The following is a 15,454-nucleotide window of genomic DNA, read 5'->3' as shown; positions in this document are numbered from 1 at the left end:
TCACACTCACAACAAAACTACTTCCGGTTTTGTGTTAAACACGTAAAACGTCTGCAAAACACAATTTATGCCGGTGTCTCTATGCGATATAAAACTCAAAACATCAAAATACTAATTTAATGAATACAGGTCTATAAACGTACAAGGAAATTTAGGAAAAATCGGACCTAAAGGCCGGCACAGATCTTAACACAGTCAGAGAAGAGAGAAAGCCAGGCATGTGATATATAGATCATGTAAATATACTTTCTGGATATATTCTGTTTATAGATATAGTATACTATGAATATATTCTAACTCAAAGTATTACAATTATGAAATGAATGCAGTTATTCAAACTTACACTACCAGTCAAGAGTTTTTGAACATAAGATTTTTAATGTTTTAATGTGCTTGATCCAAAGTACAGCAAACCAGTAAAATTTCAAATAACTGTTTTCTATTTGAATATATTTTAAAATGTAATTTATTCCTGTAATTTCAAATCCTTTTTTTTTTTGCATCATTACTCCAGTCACATGATCCTTCAGAAATCATTTGAATATTCAGATTTTCTGCTAAAAAAAAAACATTTTTTATTATTATTATTATTATTATTATTATTATTATTATTATTATGTTGAAAACAGCTGAGTAGATTTTTTTCAGGTTTCTTTGATGAATAGAAAGTTCAGAAGAAAAGCATTTATCTTAAGTAGGATTCTTTTGTAACATTATAAATGTCTTTATCATCACTTTTTTGATCAATTTAAAGCATCCTTGCTTAATAAATATATTCATTTCTTAATTTTTTTTCCCCCAAATAAATAAATAATAATTATACCAACTCCAAGCTTTTGAATGGTATAGTGTATAATGTTACAAAAGCTTTTGTATTTTAGATAAATGCTGATCTTTGGATCTTTCTATTCATTAAAGAATACTGAAAAATATTACTCAACTGTTTTAAATATTGATGATGATGATAATAATAATAATAAATGTTTCTTAAACAGCAAATCAGCATGTTCAAATGATTTCTGAAGGATCATGTGACACTGAAGACTGGAGTAATGATGCTGAAAATTCAGCTTTGGTCACAGGAATAAATTACATTTAAAAACATTCAAAATAGAAAGCAGTTATTTTTAAAAAGTAAAAATATTATGTATGTATTTTGGCTTATACTACAGACCTTATAAAACTACGAATTTTTAAGATTTTATTGATTTAGTGACCTGGCAATTAGAAAATTTAGAATTCACCCATATTTCCAGGGTTTACCGTGACCGTGGGAAACCTGTATAATTTTACCTAAACTTTAACTCTTTTATATTGCTGTCTTGTAAGCACTATATTTCCTTCAGGAAATGCAAATCTGGATTTAATTATGTGTTGAAACTCAATAGGCCTACAGTGTATGCTTTCCAGGGCATTTACCAAAGTGTAACATCCTGGAACAAAAGGATTACACCTTTTAAACTTTTCGTTGCTCTAAAGCAAAACACAGCAGTGCCAAAAACAAGACTTTACAGAAAGTGAAAAATGGAGCAAATGGGTTTTGCAGTTGTCTACTTCCATTCTGCGATTGTCATTCTAATGACCTATAAAACTAACCCAAATATTCTTACCTAACCTAGGGCAGACTGCAATATACTCCTCTAAAACAAATATGCTGTGCAAAGATTATAGAAGCATGTTTGAGATACTATTAAGCCCACTGGACAACTGTTGCAGAAAATGCTAAGTGTGTGTACACATGTATGTGTGTGTTTTAAATCTTAAACACTAAGTAAGTTACTAGGTCAATGTTTTTGATGTCCAAATGTTCTGTATGACACAGAAGGTAGCTGATGAATAATGTGTTTTTGTTATAAGCGCTATAGCTCTTTAGTATGCAGTGCTTGTCTTCTATGCACAGGCTCCATCAGGGCGTTTTCTAAAAGAGAATCCACTTTATAAATGGAAGGAGGGGGCCATGGTTTTTCTACATGACCCACTTGGATTTCACCCACATCCAGTAATCTGTTTGAATTTTATGTTTTTCTAAGACAACAAGACAAAAATGTGTCTTCTTGACACTTCTGACCAAAGCCTTGTGGGAAACATCTTGATGTAGTTGTTCTAGTTTAAGTTTTCATCACATTAATCTTTGGGTCTTGAACAAGAAAGGGAACTTCCAGCCTTAACAACTAAAAAGAGGTTGTTGCCCAGTGACTGTATTGGAAATTTCAAAGATAGCCTATTGCTCATATGCATATTCAGTTTATGTATAAAACAAATCCATCCGCCCATTTTTTTTTTCCAGCAGTCAGTCAGTTTAGTCATTGCATTTGACTTTCTAGGTACATGTGTACCCGTTACAGACTAAATCCATCCAGTTTACATGCAATCTAAAGATTCTTATCACAGAGTTTCAATTGTTTGAGTGTAAAGCTGTTTTATTATAAATAGGAACTGTTTAATTTTAAAATATCAGAGTATAAAGTAGACTCCAGGAAATATTTCTTAGGGTATATACAGTTAAAGTCAAAAGTTTGCATACACTTTGCAGATCTGCAATATTATTTTTTATTTAGTAATGACCTGAATAAGATATTTTACATAAAAGATGTTTTACATATAGTCCACAAGACTATATTTTAGTGATAGTTGTTCATGAGTCTCTCGCTGGTCTTCATAAAAATCCTTCAGGTCCCACAAATTCTTTGGTTTTTCCGCATTTTTGTGTATTTAAACCCTTTCCAACAATGACTGTATGCTTTTAAGATCCATCTTTTCACACTGAGGACAACTGAGGGACTCATCTGCAACTATTATAGAAGGTTCAAATGCTCACTGATGCTTTAGAAGAAAATACAATGCATCATGAGCCAGTGGAAGAAAACATATTAAATTTGAAGATCAGGGTAAATTTAACTTATTTTATCTTCTGGGAAACATGTAAGTCTCTACTGTAGCTTCTGAAGGGCAGTAATAAATGAAAAAAATATTATATTAGACAAACTAAGAAAAATGCACACATCTTCATTCTGTTCAAAAGTTTACACCCCCGGGCTCTTAATGTCGTGTTTCCTTCTGAAGCATCAGTGAGTGTTTGAACCTTCTGTAATAGTTGCATATGAGTACCTCAGTTGTTCAGGACAAACAAGGGACTCATGAACAACTATCACTAAACAAAAAAGCAGCTGTGGGTCATTTAGGTAACAACACAGTATTGAGAATCAAGTGTAAGTAACTTTTAAACGGGGTCATTTTCAACTGTTTTAAATTCAACTAATATTTTCTCTTGTGGACTATATGTAAACATCTTTTATGTGAAATATCTTATTCGGGTCAGTACTAAAAAAAATAATAATATACATTTTGTATATTCCTCTTATTTTAGTAAAATAATTAACACAGGTGTATGTAAACTTCTGACTTCAACTGCATATAAAACGTTTTGACAGTTTTGACGTCAAAAAATCTTAAGGACGTTTCTAATGTTACTGCCCAAGAGAAAAAAGAAAGAAAGAGGCAATTCATTCAATACACATTGACCTCATAGTGGGGCATACTGTGGGAAATCCTCTAATGGGAAAACTGATTTATTTGAAAAGATTAATACTATCGAGTTAAGCATTGTTAATGTGGAAAACAGCTTTGAACTGTATACAAAACCTAATGAGGAGCCCCGTGTTCCCTACATTACATAATGTGAACAACAGTGACCCCAAAAGACCCATGTGTTCGTAACGTTACCACACAAACATCCCCTTTTTGTGTATTTGTAAACAAACACAGTCATGTGCGCTGCTGATGGCTCGTTAACCTTTGGTATGCTCCGTGCGTCAGACTTGCACCGACGCGGCGAGCAAAGGGTTAACCGTAAGCGTGAGAATTGTGCCAGTCTACAACTCATTCAAACGTATATATGCCACGCCCTCGAACGTAGTTCCAGGGGCTTGACCAATTAGAAAGAAAGAATTTTGTCGTAGATATCTGCCGATGGTCAGATGACTGAAAAAAACTATTTAAAACTCTAATGAGCAACCTGATACAGGTTCATACACTCTCCTGGCACCTCTTAGTGAAGGATTAATACGTAAAACTTCCTCAGTCACTCCAGTTTGTGAAACGAATAACGAAACTATTTTAAAGCTCTGAACATTATGGTAGAAAAATCAATAAGAATTGCACTTTGCTTGTTATGTTTTATCCTGTGCCATTCATTCAGTGCCTTAGCTGCTGCCCCCGACGAGGACGCGCAATTAAAAGGTATGTTAAGGAAAATTTCTTTAGTTTGTTAACTATCTACTGTTTAATACTTTTGAATGAAATAAGTGATTACTTTAATGTCCAGAATTCCTTAGTGATTTGTGATTTGCATGCATTTCTGTTTACAACCATTCATTTCACGGACAATGGCTAACAATAACACCGATTTCATTCAAACTGTGAGAAACACAAGTCACACATTCCCATCTTCTGACTACGTGAATGAACCTGTCAAAGAAAAACGCAAAAAATGATTGAATTGGAAGTTAAAATATCCGCTTTATTGACGTGTCGGCGACTCACAAAAGTAAAACCCGGACAATCCACTTTGTCTCGGATGTGCCTTTTAAACGACCGCTCAGAGAAGTCCACGTTTTATCACCGATCTGCCGCGTTGTCGACCGCAGCCACTGAATGCTATTTGACTTTTGAATGACTTTTTGACTTCTTTGACTTTTTTTTATTTTTATTAAATAAGCAATTATTTTTGTAACGTTTGTGAAAAAAATAAACGTTTGGAATACTGGGCAGTGCTGTAACATAATTTGTTAACGTTTGTTATTCTGTGTTTAGCTCAATTTGATTATAATGTTCACATATATATTTGTTTCGAATTAGTTTAGAAATCAAAATCTCTTGTAAAAACATGCCGTTTACACAGCCTAAATTTTCATTGTTAATCGAATATAGGCTACCTTATATTATTCCATCACCCGCCGATGGAATAAGTGAAACATTCTGTAAACAAAACAAAAAAATGAAATAAAATATAAAGCAAATACATAAAACAACTCTATAAACAAGACTTTTTAAATTGCGATTTATACCTCATATGAATTCTGAATTTCCATTCATGTATGGTTTGCTAGGACAATATTTGGCCGAGATGCAACTAAAATCTGGAATTTGAGGGTGCAAAAAAAAAAAAAAATTGAGAACATTGCCTTAAGTTGTTCAAATTAAGTTCTTAGCAATGCATACAAGTAATCTTTACTAATAATTAAGTTCTAATATATTTACGGTAGAAAACTTATAAAATATCTTCATGGACCATGATATTTACTTAATATCCTAATGATTTTTGGCATAAAATAAAAATTGATCAATTTGACCCATACAATGTATTTTTGGCTATTGCTACAAATATACCCATGCCCCTTCAGACTGGTTTGTAGTCCAGGGTCACATTTGATTTCACCCTTTCTAATTGGTTAAACTCAAGGTGTTACAGAGCTTCCAAGTTTTTCCTTACTTGGGTCGAAAAATCGCAGGTTTCCTCTACTTGAAAGTTTGTAGACTGTTTGTAAACTTTTAAATTCCAATTCAAGATTCCGTTTAGCATTCCTGTAATGGTCAACTGGTTCATTAGAAAAAATCTGCTGCATTTCCCTCTCTACAGTAGCTCAATTGTTCAAGCTAGTCATTAAAACGAGATGTTTTCACAAGGCTTACCTTATTAAACTCAAGCTCAACACCTTATGAAACAGTTAAGCACTTTAAAATGCCTCATGCATTCTTTTGAGATTTTACATAAACTTATTCATGTTTTCCTGTTTATTCTAGATGATTCCGAAGACAACTTCCCAATGGATCCGGTGCTACTTCACGACCGAGTCAAGTACAACATGCGAAAGTCTCTGGATCTTGATGACGACGGCTGTTACCTCCAACCTGGGAAAAAGGAAAGCATTGAGGAGTGTGGCTACAATACCTCGGTCAAGACCATTCTGATCATCCACGGCTGGACGGTGAGATATTCTAGCATTTGATATGACTTTTGACATTTTGTTAATGGAGAGGTTATCCAGAAAAAGTGTAACACAACTGACATGTTCTTTCTTCAGTGTGGCAGTACTTTCACATTTCAGATGTGAAACAAATACTGAAATTTCACACTTGATTGTTGGAGCTTTCCGGTTGGGTTTGGTAAAGGGTGTGGTATCTCTTCACAGATGAGTGGGATGTTTGAGAGCTGGATGCACAAGCTGGTGGCTGCGGTTCAAAGACGAGAGTCGGAGGCCAATGTGGTGGTGGTCGACTGGCTAGGCCTGGCCCACCAGCTTTACCCAGATGCCGTCAACCATACCCGCCGGGTTGGGCAAAGCATCGCTACTGTTTTGGACTGGCTCCAGGTACGTCTATATTATCCCGCTGGGTGTGTTTGTTTCTCTTTGTGTGTCTTTGAGAGAACTGGCAACCGTGAAAACTCTGCTTGTGGCCTTGTACGTAGGGTCTTTGTTGGTATTATTCATCTTCTCTCAGAACAGCAGATGTCCTGCTGAAGTACAATTTGTCTTTTCCAGATGGATCTGTTTTGGTTTTTTGTTGTTCGAGTTGTCAGGAGTTTGCCCAGGGCATTATGGGTATTCTCATGGAACAATAAATATTCATGTATCGTAGCTGGGCTCCTTAGATTCAAAGTTCTTTTTATACAAGAGAGATGCAAGCCGTGCAAATGAGCAGCTGAGCATATTAGCCCCCCACACATGCGCACGGATGCCCCAGCTGGCACTACGCGTGGTACAGCAACGATGTGCATGAAGCATAATGACTTTTTACATCTCAAAGCTTTTCTCGGGATATAAAGTTTAGAGCTTTCTTCTCAGATGAACAGAAGTTTCTTAGTGAGTTTATTAGAGGTATTCAACAAAATGGTTAATCTAATATGTGTCTGATTTTGACAGGACGAAGCACAGCTACGACTTGACGACGTGCATATGATTGGATACAGTCTTGGTGCTCACGTTGCTGGATATGCTGGAACATTTGTAAAAGGAAATATTGGACGTATAACAGGTGAGATTTAGATTGGACACTTTGATTGTTGAGAAGAAGCAACACAAGTTGCACACATGGAGGCCACATCTAAACATCTGTTCTTTTTGAATAGGTTTAGACCCAGCTGGACCCATGTTTGAGGGGGCAGGGTCCCACAAGAGGCTTTCTCCAGATGATGCAGACTTTGTCGACGTCCTGCACACGTACACACGAGGAGCTCTGGGTGTCAGTATTGGGATCCAGGAGCCTATTGGACACATTGATATTTATCCCAATGGTGGGGATGTACAGCCAGGCTGTTCCTTAGGGGATGTGCTATCCACTGCTGCTGTAGGAAGTGAGTTCAGTTTTGAAATGTTTTTGGCATTTTTGAACTCGTGCAAGTCATTGTTATTAACCGTATCTGTCTTGTCACCGCACAGACTTTGTGGAAGTCATGAAGTGTGAACATGAGCGAGCCGTGCATCTTTTTGTGGACTCCCTCATGAGCAAGGACCACGTAAGCTACGCTTTTCAATGCACTGGCCCTGATCGCTTCAAGAAGGGCATTTGTCTGAGCTGCAGGAAGAACCGCTGCAACAGTATTGGTTACAACGCCAAGAAAATGCGTAAGAGGAGAAATAGCAAGATGTACCTGAAGACTCGCGCAGACACACCTTTTGGTGGTAGGTCATTATAATGTCTTTTGTTGCAAAGTCACATGCTGTAATGATGAGTCACTAACATGTGGTTGTTTGCACAATCGTCTACAGGTTACCATTATCAGATGAAGATGCATGTGTTCGACAGGAAGAACGCAGATGATGCAGATCCTACTTTCTACGTCAAACTACACGGATCCCATAATGATACCCTTAACCTCAATGTAGACATGTAAGCACCTCATGATTAAGATTCCCAATATGTGACCCTGGACCACAAAACCAGTCATAAGGGTTATTTTTTGAAAGATTGAGCTGAATAAATAAGCTTTCCGTTGATGTATGGTTTGTTAGGATAGGACATTTGAAAATCTGGAATCTGAGGGTGCCAAAAAATCTAAATATTGAGAAAATCGCCTTTGAAGTTGTCCAAATGCAGTTCCTAGCAATGCATATTACAAAGTTTAAGTTTTTATATATTTACAGTAGGAAATTTACAGAATACTGTAACTTTAAAATCCTAATGATTAATGGCATAAAAGAAAAAATCTATAATTTTGTCCCATACAATGTATTCTTGGCTATTGCTACAAATATACCTGTGCTACTTAAGACTGGTTTTGTGGTTCAGGGTCCTATTATCTGTGAACATCATTTACTGTATATGGGTTCTTTTGCAAATACCTGACTGAGTTTCTGTTTTCACAGTGCTGATGGAGTTGGATTAAATCTCACAAACACATTTCTCGTCTTCACGGAAGAGGACATCGGTGACCTGCTGAAAATTTCACTTCATTGGGAAGGCCCTTCTGATTCCTGGTCATCTGTGTTGAAACACTTCAAGTCATCGTTCTGGTCATGGTCAAGTTCACAGGACAAAAAAGTTCTGGAAGTTCGAAGAATCCGAGTCAAAGCAGGAGAATCGCAGAAGAAGTAAGTGCTGTCTTGCAACTTTGGTTGCAAATTTGTAAACTGACTCGCCTTAGGATGTTTGTTAATGTCATAATGTTTCTTCACAGGTTTACCTTCTGTGCTGAGCAGACTGAAATATCCCCAGGACAAGAAATTACATTTACAAAATGCCGAGATGGCTGGGAAGTAAAGCCTAGAAAACGGTATGTTTATATTTATACATCCTTACTGTGCACATTTTCAGATATTCAGATGATTTATTTTATCTGCTCTACTTTTTTTTTAATTTAATTTCTGTATTTATTTTTTGCAGATTGCACTACTGAGAGGAAGCGCTGTTACATGGGGACCCAAGGCGGTGAAGGGCCTGAGCACTTTTGTTTGTTTTGGTACACATTTGGTGGAATAATGCACCATGTTTATTTGGGTGGGTCGAACACAACTTGTGCTGCTCAAATGGCCAGCTCAGATGGGTGATGGCTGGTTACTGGACTTGCTCAGGGCATTTTTTTTTTTCTACCATTGGGATGTTCTGATTGTTTGAGATTCTAGATCCTCATCTTTTGATACTGTTTGTATGTTTTCTACTGTTGCGTTAAGTCTCCGTTTTGTGGATCTCAGACTCTTCCTTAACAACGCAATGCTCGTTATATATTTTTGTATGTTTTTAATTTATGAAGGAAAAAAAAGCACTGTAAAACCAAGCTTATTTATCAACCTAATGCACACCTTGTACCAAGGCATAAATTAATTCTCTCCTAAGTTACCTGAGGGGTGTTCCATAAAACAAGTTTACCAAATAAGCCAGGCTTATTTTAGTTAGTCTGACTTATTGTCACTTGATTTGGCTCAAAATAAGTCAGACTAACTGAAATAAGCCTGACTTATTTGGTTAACTTGTTTTATGGAACACCCCCCTGGTGACCACTTTTACATGTGTATGTGTCTGTGGATTTCAATAGGAAGAAGGATTTTATATGAATTCACAGTATTATTTAAGGTCAGAAGAATGGAGAGAGTTTGTCTTCATAATAAAAAATAAGTTGCACATTTTGTGCCTTGTTCTGTACATGTTTATGTATATAATGTGTATATAAAACGTAATAATAATTTGTAATAAATTACTTTGGATTCCATTACTGGTATGATGCAGTTTATTATTTAATGTAACTTGGGCAGATTCGTATTTGTGTATAAAGGGCGTCAAACAAGAGTCTTTCAGTTTACTTGCTTAAGGAAACGTTTTGCAAAGGAAATGATATGAGACTTCATTTAGCAGCTTCACTTGTAAATCATCATGTCATTCCAAACCGGTATGACCGACTTTCTTCTGTGGAACACAAAAGGATAAGTTATGAAGGCTGTGCTAGTTGTTCTACACAATTACAATGAATATGGCCTAAAGCTTTCAAACTTCAAAAAGAGGCAAAAGCATCATATAAGTGTCACAAACACTTCCGTTCCGCTGTATATTCAAAAGCTACAACTGAAGTCACATATAGTTGGGGAAGGCTACGTTCACTCAGTTTTTGGGATTGACAACCGCATTTACTTACAGGTGTGAGTGTCGAATACTGTCTGTATGAACGTGCAACTGAAAGTTTTAGAACTTTCTGACACGACAAGAGTCCAATCGAGCCGCGAGTTCATTCATCAAATATTCATAACCGACAGCAAATTTGCTTGAAGAGCGGAGCATTTGAGTCGCGCACAGAATACAAAACCGACGGGAGCGGCTCCGGTGGACACTGGATATAAAACTTTAGGATGATACGCAGCTCATTTGTAAGTTACCGAAACCACACATGAAAGCACGTAACACACGATAGACGAGCGTTTGAGCGGCAGAGCGACTCTCTCACGTTGAATTACGTGATGGTCATGTTGTCCAGTCCTGTTCCATTCACACAGCGCGTGTGTTCCGGTTCCGAGAATACGGTTGTGAATCCTGAAAATTTATGGGTGTGAGTTTGGTTATAGAATGCGGTTGTCACACCCGTAAATAAACATGTGTGAACGTAACCGTATTAAGGACTCAAATACAGGACTGACAACCATTCTTCTGCTGTGTGAACGTGGCCATAATATATAAAAAGTACACCGCTAAAAATATAGGTTCCCGTTTTGGATCCCCAAAAGAACAGTTACTAGTCCCTAAAATAACCATTTTTCTTAGTGTGAAGAACATTTTAATAATCTAAAGAACCTTTTGTGGAATGAAAAGGTTCCATGGATGGTAAAGATTCTTTGTGGAACCACTGATGCCAATTTATTTTTTAAGAGTGATGTGCACAGTATTCGTACAAATTTAGGAAAATGTCCTCTGATGACCTACTAGAAAGCGCATCCAGTGGATATATTTACTATCCCATGGGGCCACAGGAGAGGAGTTGCACGCATCACAATGACAACGTGAAGAATGTAGTAAGTCTGGAATACTTTCGTGCCGCATAGAACATACTTTTTTTGACAGTTGCTGCTAAGTATTTGCTTATTCAAAAGAAGTAACTACGTAAGAGAGTGTGGGATTTCAGACGTAGCCAAACACTCCTGAGGGCAAGGAGTTAAACCTAAAATGAATCACTCAGACCAGATTTTGTAAAGTGGATCAGTCCTGAACAGCTCCAACTCAAAAGAATGATTTGTTTTGTGACTCAGACACTGCATTTATGATGCTTTAGCATCCTTTTTTTGAACCGTGAAAGCTTCAGATGAAACCATGAACTCATTCATTGAAATTGCATGGAAAAGAACTTCAAATGCTCATCGAAGTTTCTTTTTTTCCAGGAAAGTATGTCATATAGATTAGGAAAAACATAGGGATGATTAAATGACGTCGCAATTTTCCTTTGGACCAGTCTATGAATAGTATCACTGTTTTGAGGGGGAAACTAGAAATAGTCTAGTGTTTTACAAAAAATTTCCTTATTCTTAGAAAACTTATCTAGAATCTTCTTGTAGTGCTACGTGTGTAAATGTGTGTGTGTATCTGCCTGTTTACATGTGCTGTTTTAGGAATGCTTGTAAAGCGTGAGGGTTTGATAGACCTTTTAAGTACTTCTGGTGACAAACCTCTTAACAATGTTGAAATCTTTCCAAAAGGTTTGTCAGTAGTGTAAAGGGAAAGAGACGCCAAACAGAATGAGATGATAAGCCACAGGAAGTGGTTGCTATCTGACACAGTGGTTCTAGTAGATTATGCTGGTACATTACAGTAAGTTTCTCACTGATGCTTCTCCAGGGAAACAGTGTTACTTATATCAATGTATGACTATGGCTTATTCATTTTCATTTTTTTTCTTTTTTTACTTATTTTTTAACAAACATCTTCTTGCAAGACATGAGATGATAATAACAAAGTATCTTAATTCGTACATGAAATTCTTTTTCACATTAGATTTTTACAAAGTTTTATAGCAAAACTGCATTTCACAGCATGGGCTTATTCATTTTAATGCTTATTCATTCAATCATTAACTTCCCCTTCTAGTGGTTTTTGCCATGGGGATTGATTTTCAGGTACTTTCCCCCCAAAATTCAACATGCTGTTTAACACACTTGCAATTTTTTTTATTATTATCATCATCAACATGTCAAAAACTTGAATTAATTCACTGAAATGTACCCTGTGCTGTCTAAGAATAAAGGCCTGCTCACACCAAGGACAGTAACTATAGAGGGTTTGCACTTCACATCACGATTTGGTCAGTTACACGGATGCCCAGCCATGTTGGAGATACTCAGATGTAAACAATAGGTGGATTGCATGGTTAATGTACAACTGAATACGTTGTTCTGCTAATTTTTGCTGTCTAAACCATTGAAAAAATGCATGTGCTGTAAGGGTAATGGTCTGGGTGTTTGTCCATTTAAGGCTAGGGATTCTGGGTTTCCTTTGCCCCAGCACTCATGTGTATATGTCGGAAGAAGTGTCCTTTCTGTCATTTTGTTGCTTCTTCTTTTTAGTAATAATACGTTGATGGTGACCTGCCTTGTGTGGTTCTTCAATAACGCACAATAGGTTACAGCGTCACCACTTCTGGGACCAAACGCTCTATCAGATGCCACAAGAATGCAACAAACGGTGCTTATATACACTTATATAATGTGATATGATACTGCCAAAAAATTATAAATCTAACCTTTATCGCCATACCGAAATCCCAAATGGCCAGACAATGATTCATCTTTTAGAATTCGTTAAAATATTTGTGTCTGGGACGCCGTGAGCACAGAGACTGTAGTGTACACCGTACTAGAGTTTATAAATGTTTAGCTCAATTTAGTAATATGAATGAACAGTGTTTGTAAACATCTGTATAAACAAGTAAAGTCTTGGACCCACAAGCAGCTTTCCTTACGTCATGACTTAACAGGTGGACAGGGGCTAATGAACCAGAAGTATCATCCATACTTCCATGTTGATGAGTTATGGTGGAAAGTTACCATTCTTGGTGTCAGGGTTGCCAGGTTTTCATAACAAAACCCACTCAATTGCTTCTCAAAAAGCATTTCCAGGAGGGTCCCCCATTAAAAAACACATTCCGCAGGGTAAAATACTTTTTTTAGGCAGGGTTCCCCTGGTAAAATTTGCATTCCAGGGGATAAATATCACATTATAATTATATTAAATATTGACTTGAAAAAACAGAAGATATTTTTGATCTCACATTTTAGAATTTCTGTCACTTTTAGTGGCATCTTTTAATGGCCACTGGTGAATTTCTGACCATGCTGCCACTACCAAAAAAAAGGTTCTTTTTCAGCATATATGTGACCCTGGACCGCAAAACCAGTCTTAAATAGCACAAGTATATTTGTAGCAATAGCCAAAAATACATTGTATGGGTCAAAATGATTGATTTTTCTTTTATGCCAAAAATCCTTAGGATATTAAGTAAAGATCATGTTCCATGAAGATGTTTTGTAAATTTCCTACCATAAATATATCAGAACTTAATTTTTGATTAGTAATATGCATTGCTAAGAACTTCATTTGGACAACTTTAAAGAGATTTTCTCAATGTTTTGAATTTTTTGAACCCTCATTCCATTTCAAATAGTTGTATCTCAACCAAATATTGTCCTATTCTAACAAACCAAAAAAGATTGACCCTTATGACTGGTTGGGTCACATATGGTCAAATAAAGAACAGCTATTCCCCAAAAGGTACTTTATGGTAAAAAAAAAGTTCTTTAGATTATTAAAATGTTCTTCACACTAACCAAGGTTATTGTAAGAACCACTCACTGAAAGGTTTTAGGACCCAGAATGATTCTATTATGGCGTCACTAAAGAAACCCCCTTTTGGAACCTTTCATTTTCATTTACAAGAAACTATTTTTCAAAAACGTAATGCCAGCAAAAATGTCAGTTCATCTCATGTAAGTTTTGCTTATTAGTATTTTGAATAGAATCAACAGAGGTCAGCAGCAAAGATATTGGTTAATATAATGGGATTAAAAGAAAACAAAAACCTTTTAAAGAAAAAAAATATATATATATTTGTGCTTGCTAAATGATTTGCTATTTTCTTTCAGCCTTAGGCTTATTCATTTCACTTTTTGGTGTGAAAGGGCTTTTACATTTCCTTAAAATTTCACTTATTATTAAACACAAACAAGTAAGCCCTGCCCAGATTGAAAAAAACAACACAAAAGTAATGTAACTAAGTAACCAATTAGTTACTTTTTTAGAGAGTAACGCAATATTGTAATGCATTACTTTTAAAAGTAACTCACAATCCTCATCCATAACTCATAGTCATAACTCACAATCCTCAAAGAGTGTTTAACCTGAAGGGTTGATCCCTGCCATGCCCTCATAGTATACCAATCCCCTTTTATAAACAAACATACATTTGGTTGACTTGTACAGATTATCTACAGATTTGCCTCATGTGTTTGCAAACATAAATGGCCCTTCACTCTTTAAAATAGAGGTTCTTCACGATGCCATAGAAGAACCTTTTTGGGCTAAATGGTTTCATAAAGAACCTTTAACATCTGAAGAGCCTTTCTGTTCCACAAAGGTTCTTTGTGGTGAAAGAAGGTTCTTCAAGTTATAAAAAGGTAAGAAAGAGATTGAATTGTTCTTTGTGCAACCAAAAATGGTTCTTCTATGGCATCGCTATGAAGAACCTTTTAAAGCACCTTTATTTTTAAGAGTGTACCAGGACCTAGTCGGGTGACTCTCCCCATGCTTACGTACAGTGTTGATATTGACAAACTCACTGTGACTCATAAAGCAGTGCACATGCCACCAAAGTCAGCTGCCGGACAATTTCCAGCACCCTTAAAATAAAACTTGAAGTGTCTATTGTGATTGTTGGCAGTGATTTGTGATTATGTATAGCCTCTGAGCAGAACATGCTCCAGTGACTGTACCCTTTGATGGCAGAGGTGGACTGAGCAGAATGTTCCATTTAACCTTCTACGAATCCACTGTTACGTCATGCGGTAGGCCGTTTTGCAAACACAGCCAGAAGAGGTGTTGTCCAGCTGTGTGCGGCAGAATTGACCTGCCAAAAATACCAGCCAAGTGGAAACACCTGTTCTCATTGCTATTCAAAACCTGTGAGTGTACAGTATACGCAATATACATATGAATGACTCAGTGCTACTCAAGTAACTAGTCAGACACAATGCACTCAGCCCAATATAGTTGTATGTATGAAGTAAATTATAAATAATTATTCTTTGTGTATAGTCTTTGAATAATTATTCTTTGTACTGTATGACCTATATTCAAATATACACTTAAATTGTATTCAAAGTTACGTAATAGCTAGCTTTAAAAAGTAAAAGTCAATTAAAAACATGTCACAAATCTCACACTATAAATATACACTACCGTTCAAAAGTTTGGGGTCAGCACATTTTTA

At 36.3% G+C, this 15,454-nt stretch overlaps 1 protein-coding gene across 1 annotated transcript; it reads left to right on the top strand.

Annotated features, from left to right (window-relative positions):
• The first annotated feature begins 4,017 nt into the window (after nucleotides 1-4,017).
• On the top strand, nucleotides 4,018-9,706 carry lipg (lipase, endothelial). The gene is made up of 10 exons (XM_073836075.1): nucleotides 4,018-4,239; nucleotides 5,803-5,987; nucleotides 6,192-6,371; nucleotides 6,924-7,035; nucleotides 7,130-7,354; nucleotides 7,440-7,682; nucleotides 7,770-7,890; nucleotides 8,367-8,591; nucleotides 8,678-8,773; nucleotides 8,884-9,706. The coding sequence occupies exons 1-10, from the start codon at nucleotides 4,134-4,136 to the stop codon at nucleotides 8,894-8,896; spliced, it is 1,506 nt and encodes a 501-aa protein (XP_073692176.1). The 5' UTR covers nucleotides 4,018-4,133; the 3' UTR covers nucleotides 8,897-9,706.
• Nucleotides 9,707-15,454: the final 5,748 nt, after the last annotated feature.

Source organism: Garra rufa, chromosome 3 (assembly GCF_049309525.1).
Source record: "Garra rufa chromosome 3, GarRuf1.0, whole genome shotgun sequence".
In the NCBI taxonomy this organism is placed as follows: Eukaryota; Metazoa; Chordata; class Actinopteri; order Cypriniformes; family Cyprinidae; genus Garra; species Garra rufa.
The sequence above is the reverse complement of the archived record's forward strand: the minus strand, read 5'-3'. Positions and strand labels throughout refer to the sequence as shown.

Excerpts from the sequence above, each read along its gene's own strand:
- lipg (XM_073836075.1), top strand. The coding sequence starts at position 4,134 with ATGGTAGAAAAATCAATAAGAATTGCACTTTGCTTGTTATGTTTTATC. Across the intron at positions 5,988-6,191 it reads TGATCATCCACGGCTGGACG|ATGAGTGGGATGTTTGAGAG; the intron begins GTGAGATATTCT and ends ATCTCTTCACAG. Across the intron at positions 6,372-6,923 it reads CTGTTTTGGACTGGCTCCAG|GACGAAGCACAGCTACGACT; the intron begins GTACGTCTATAT and ends TGATTTTGACAG.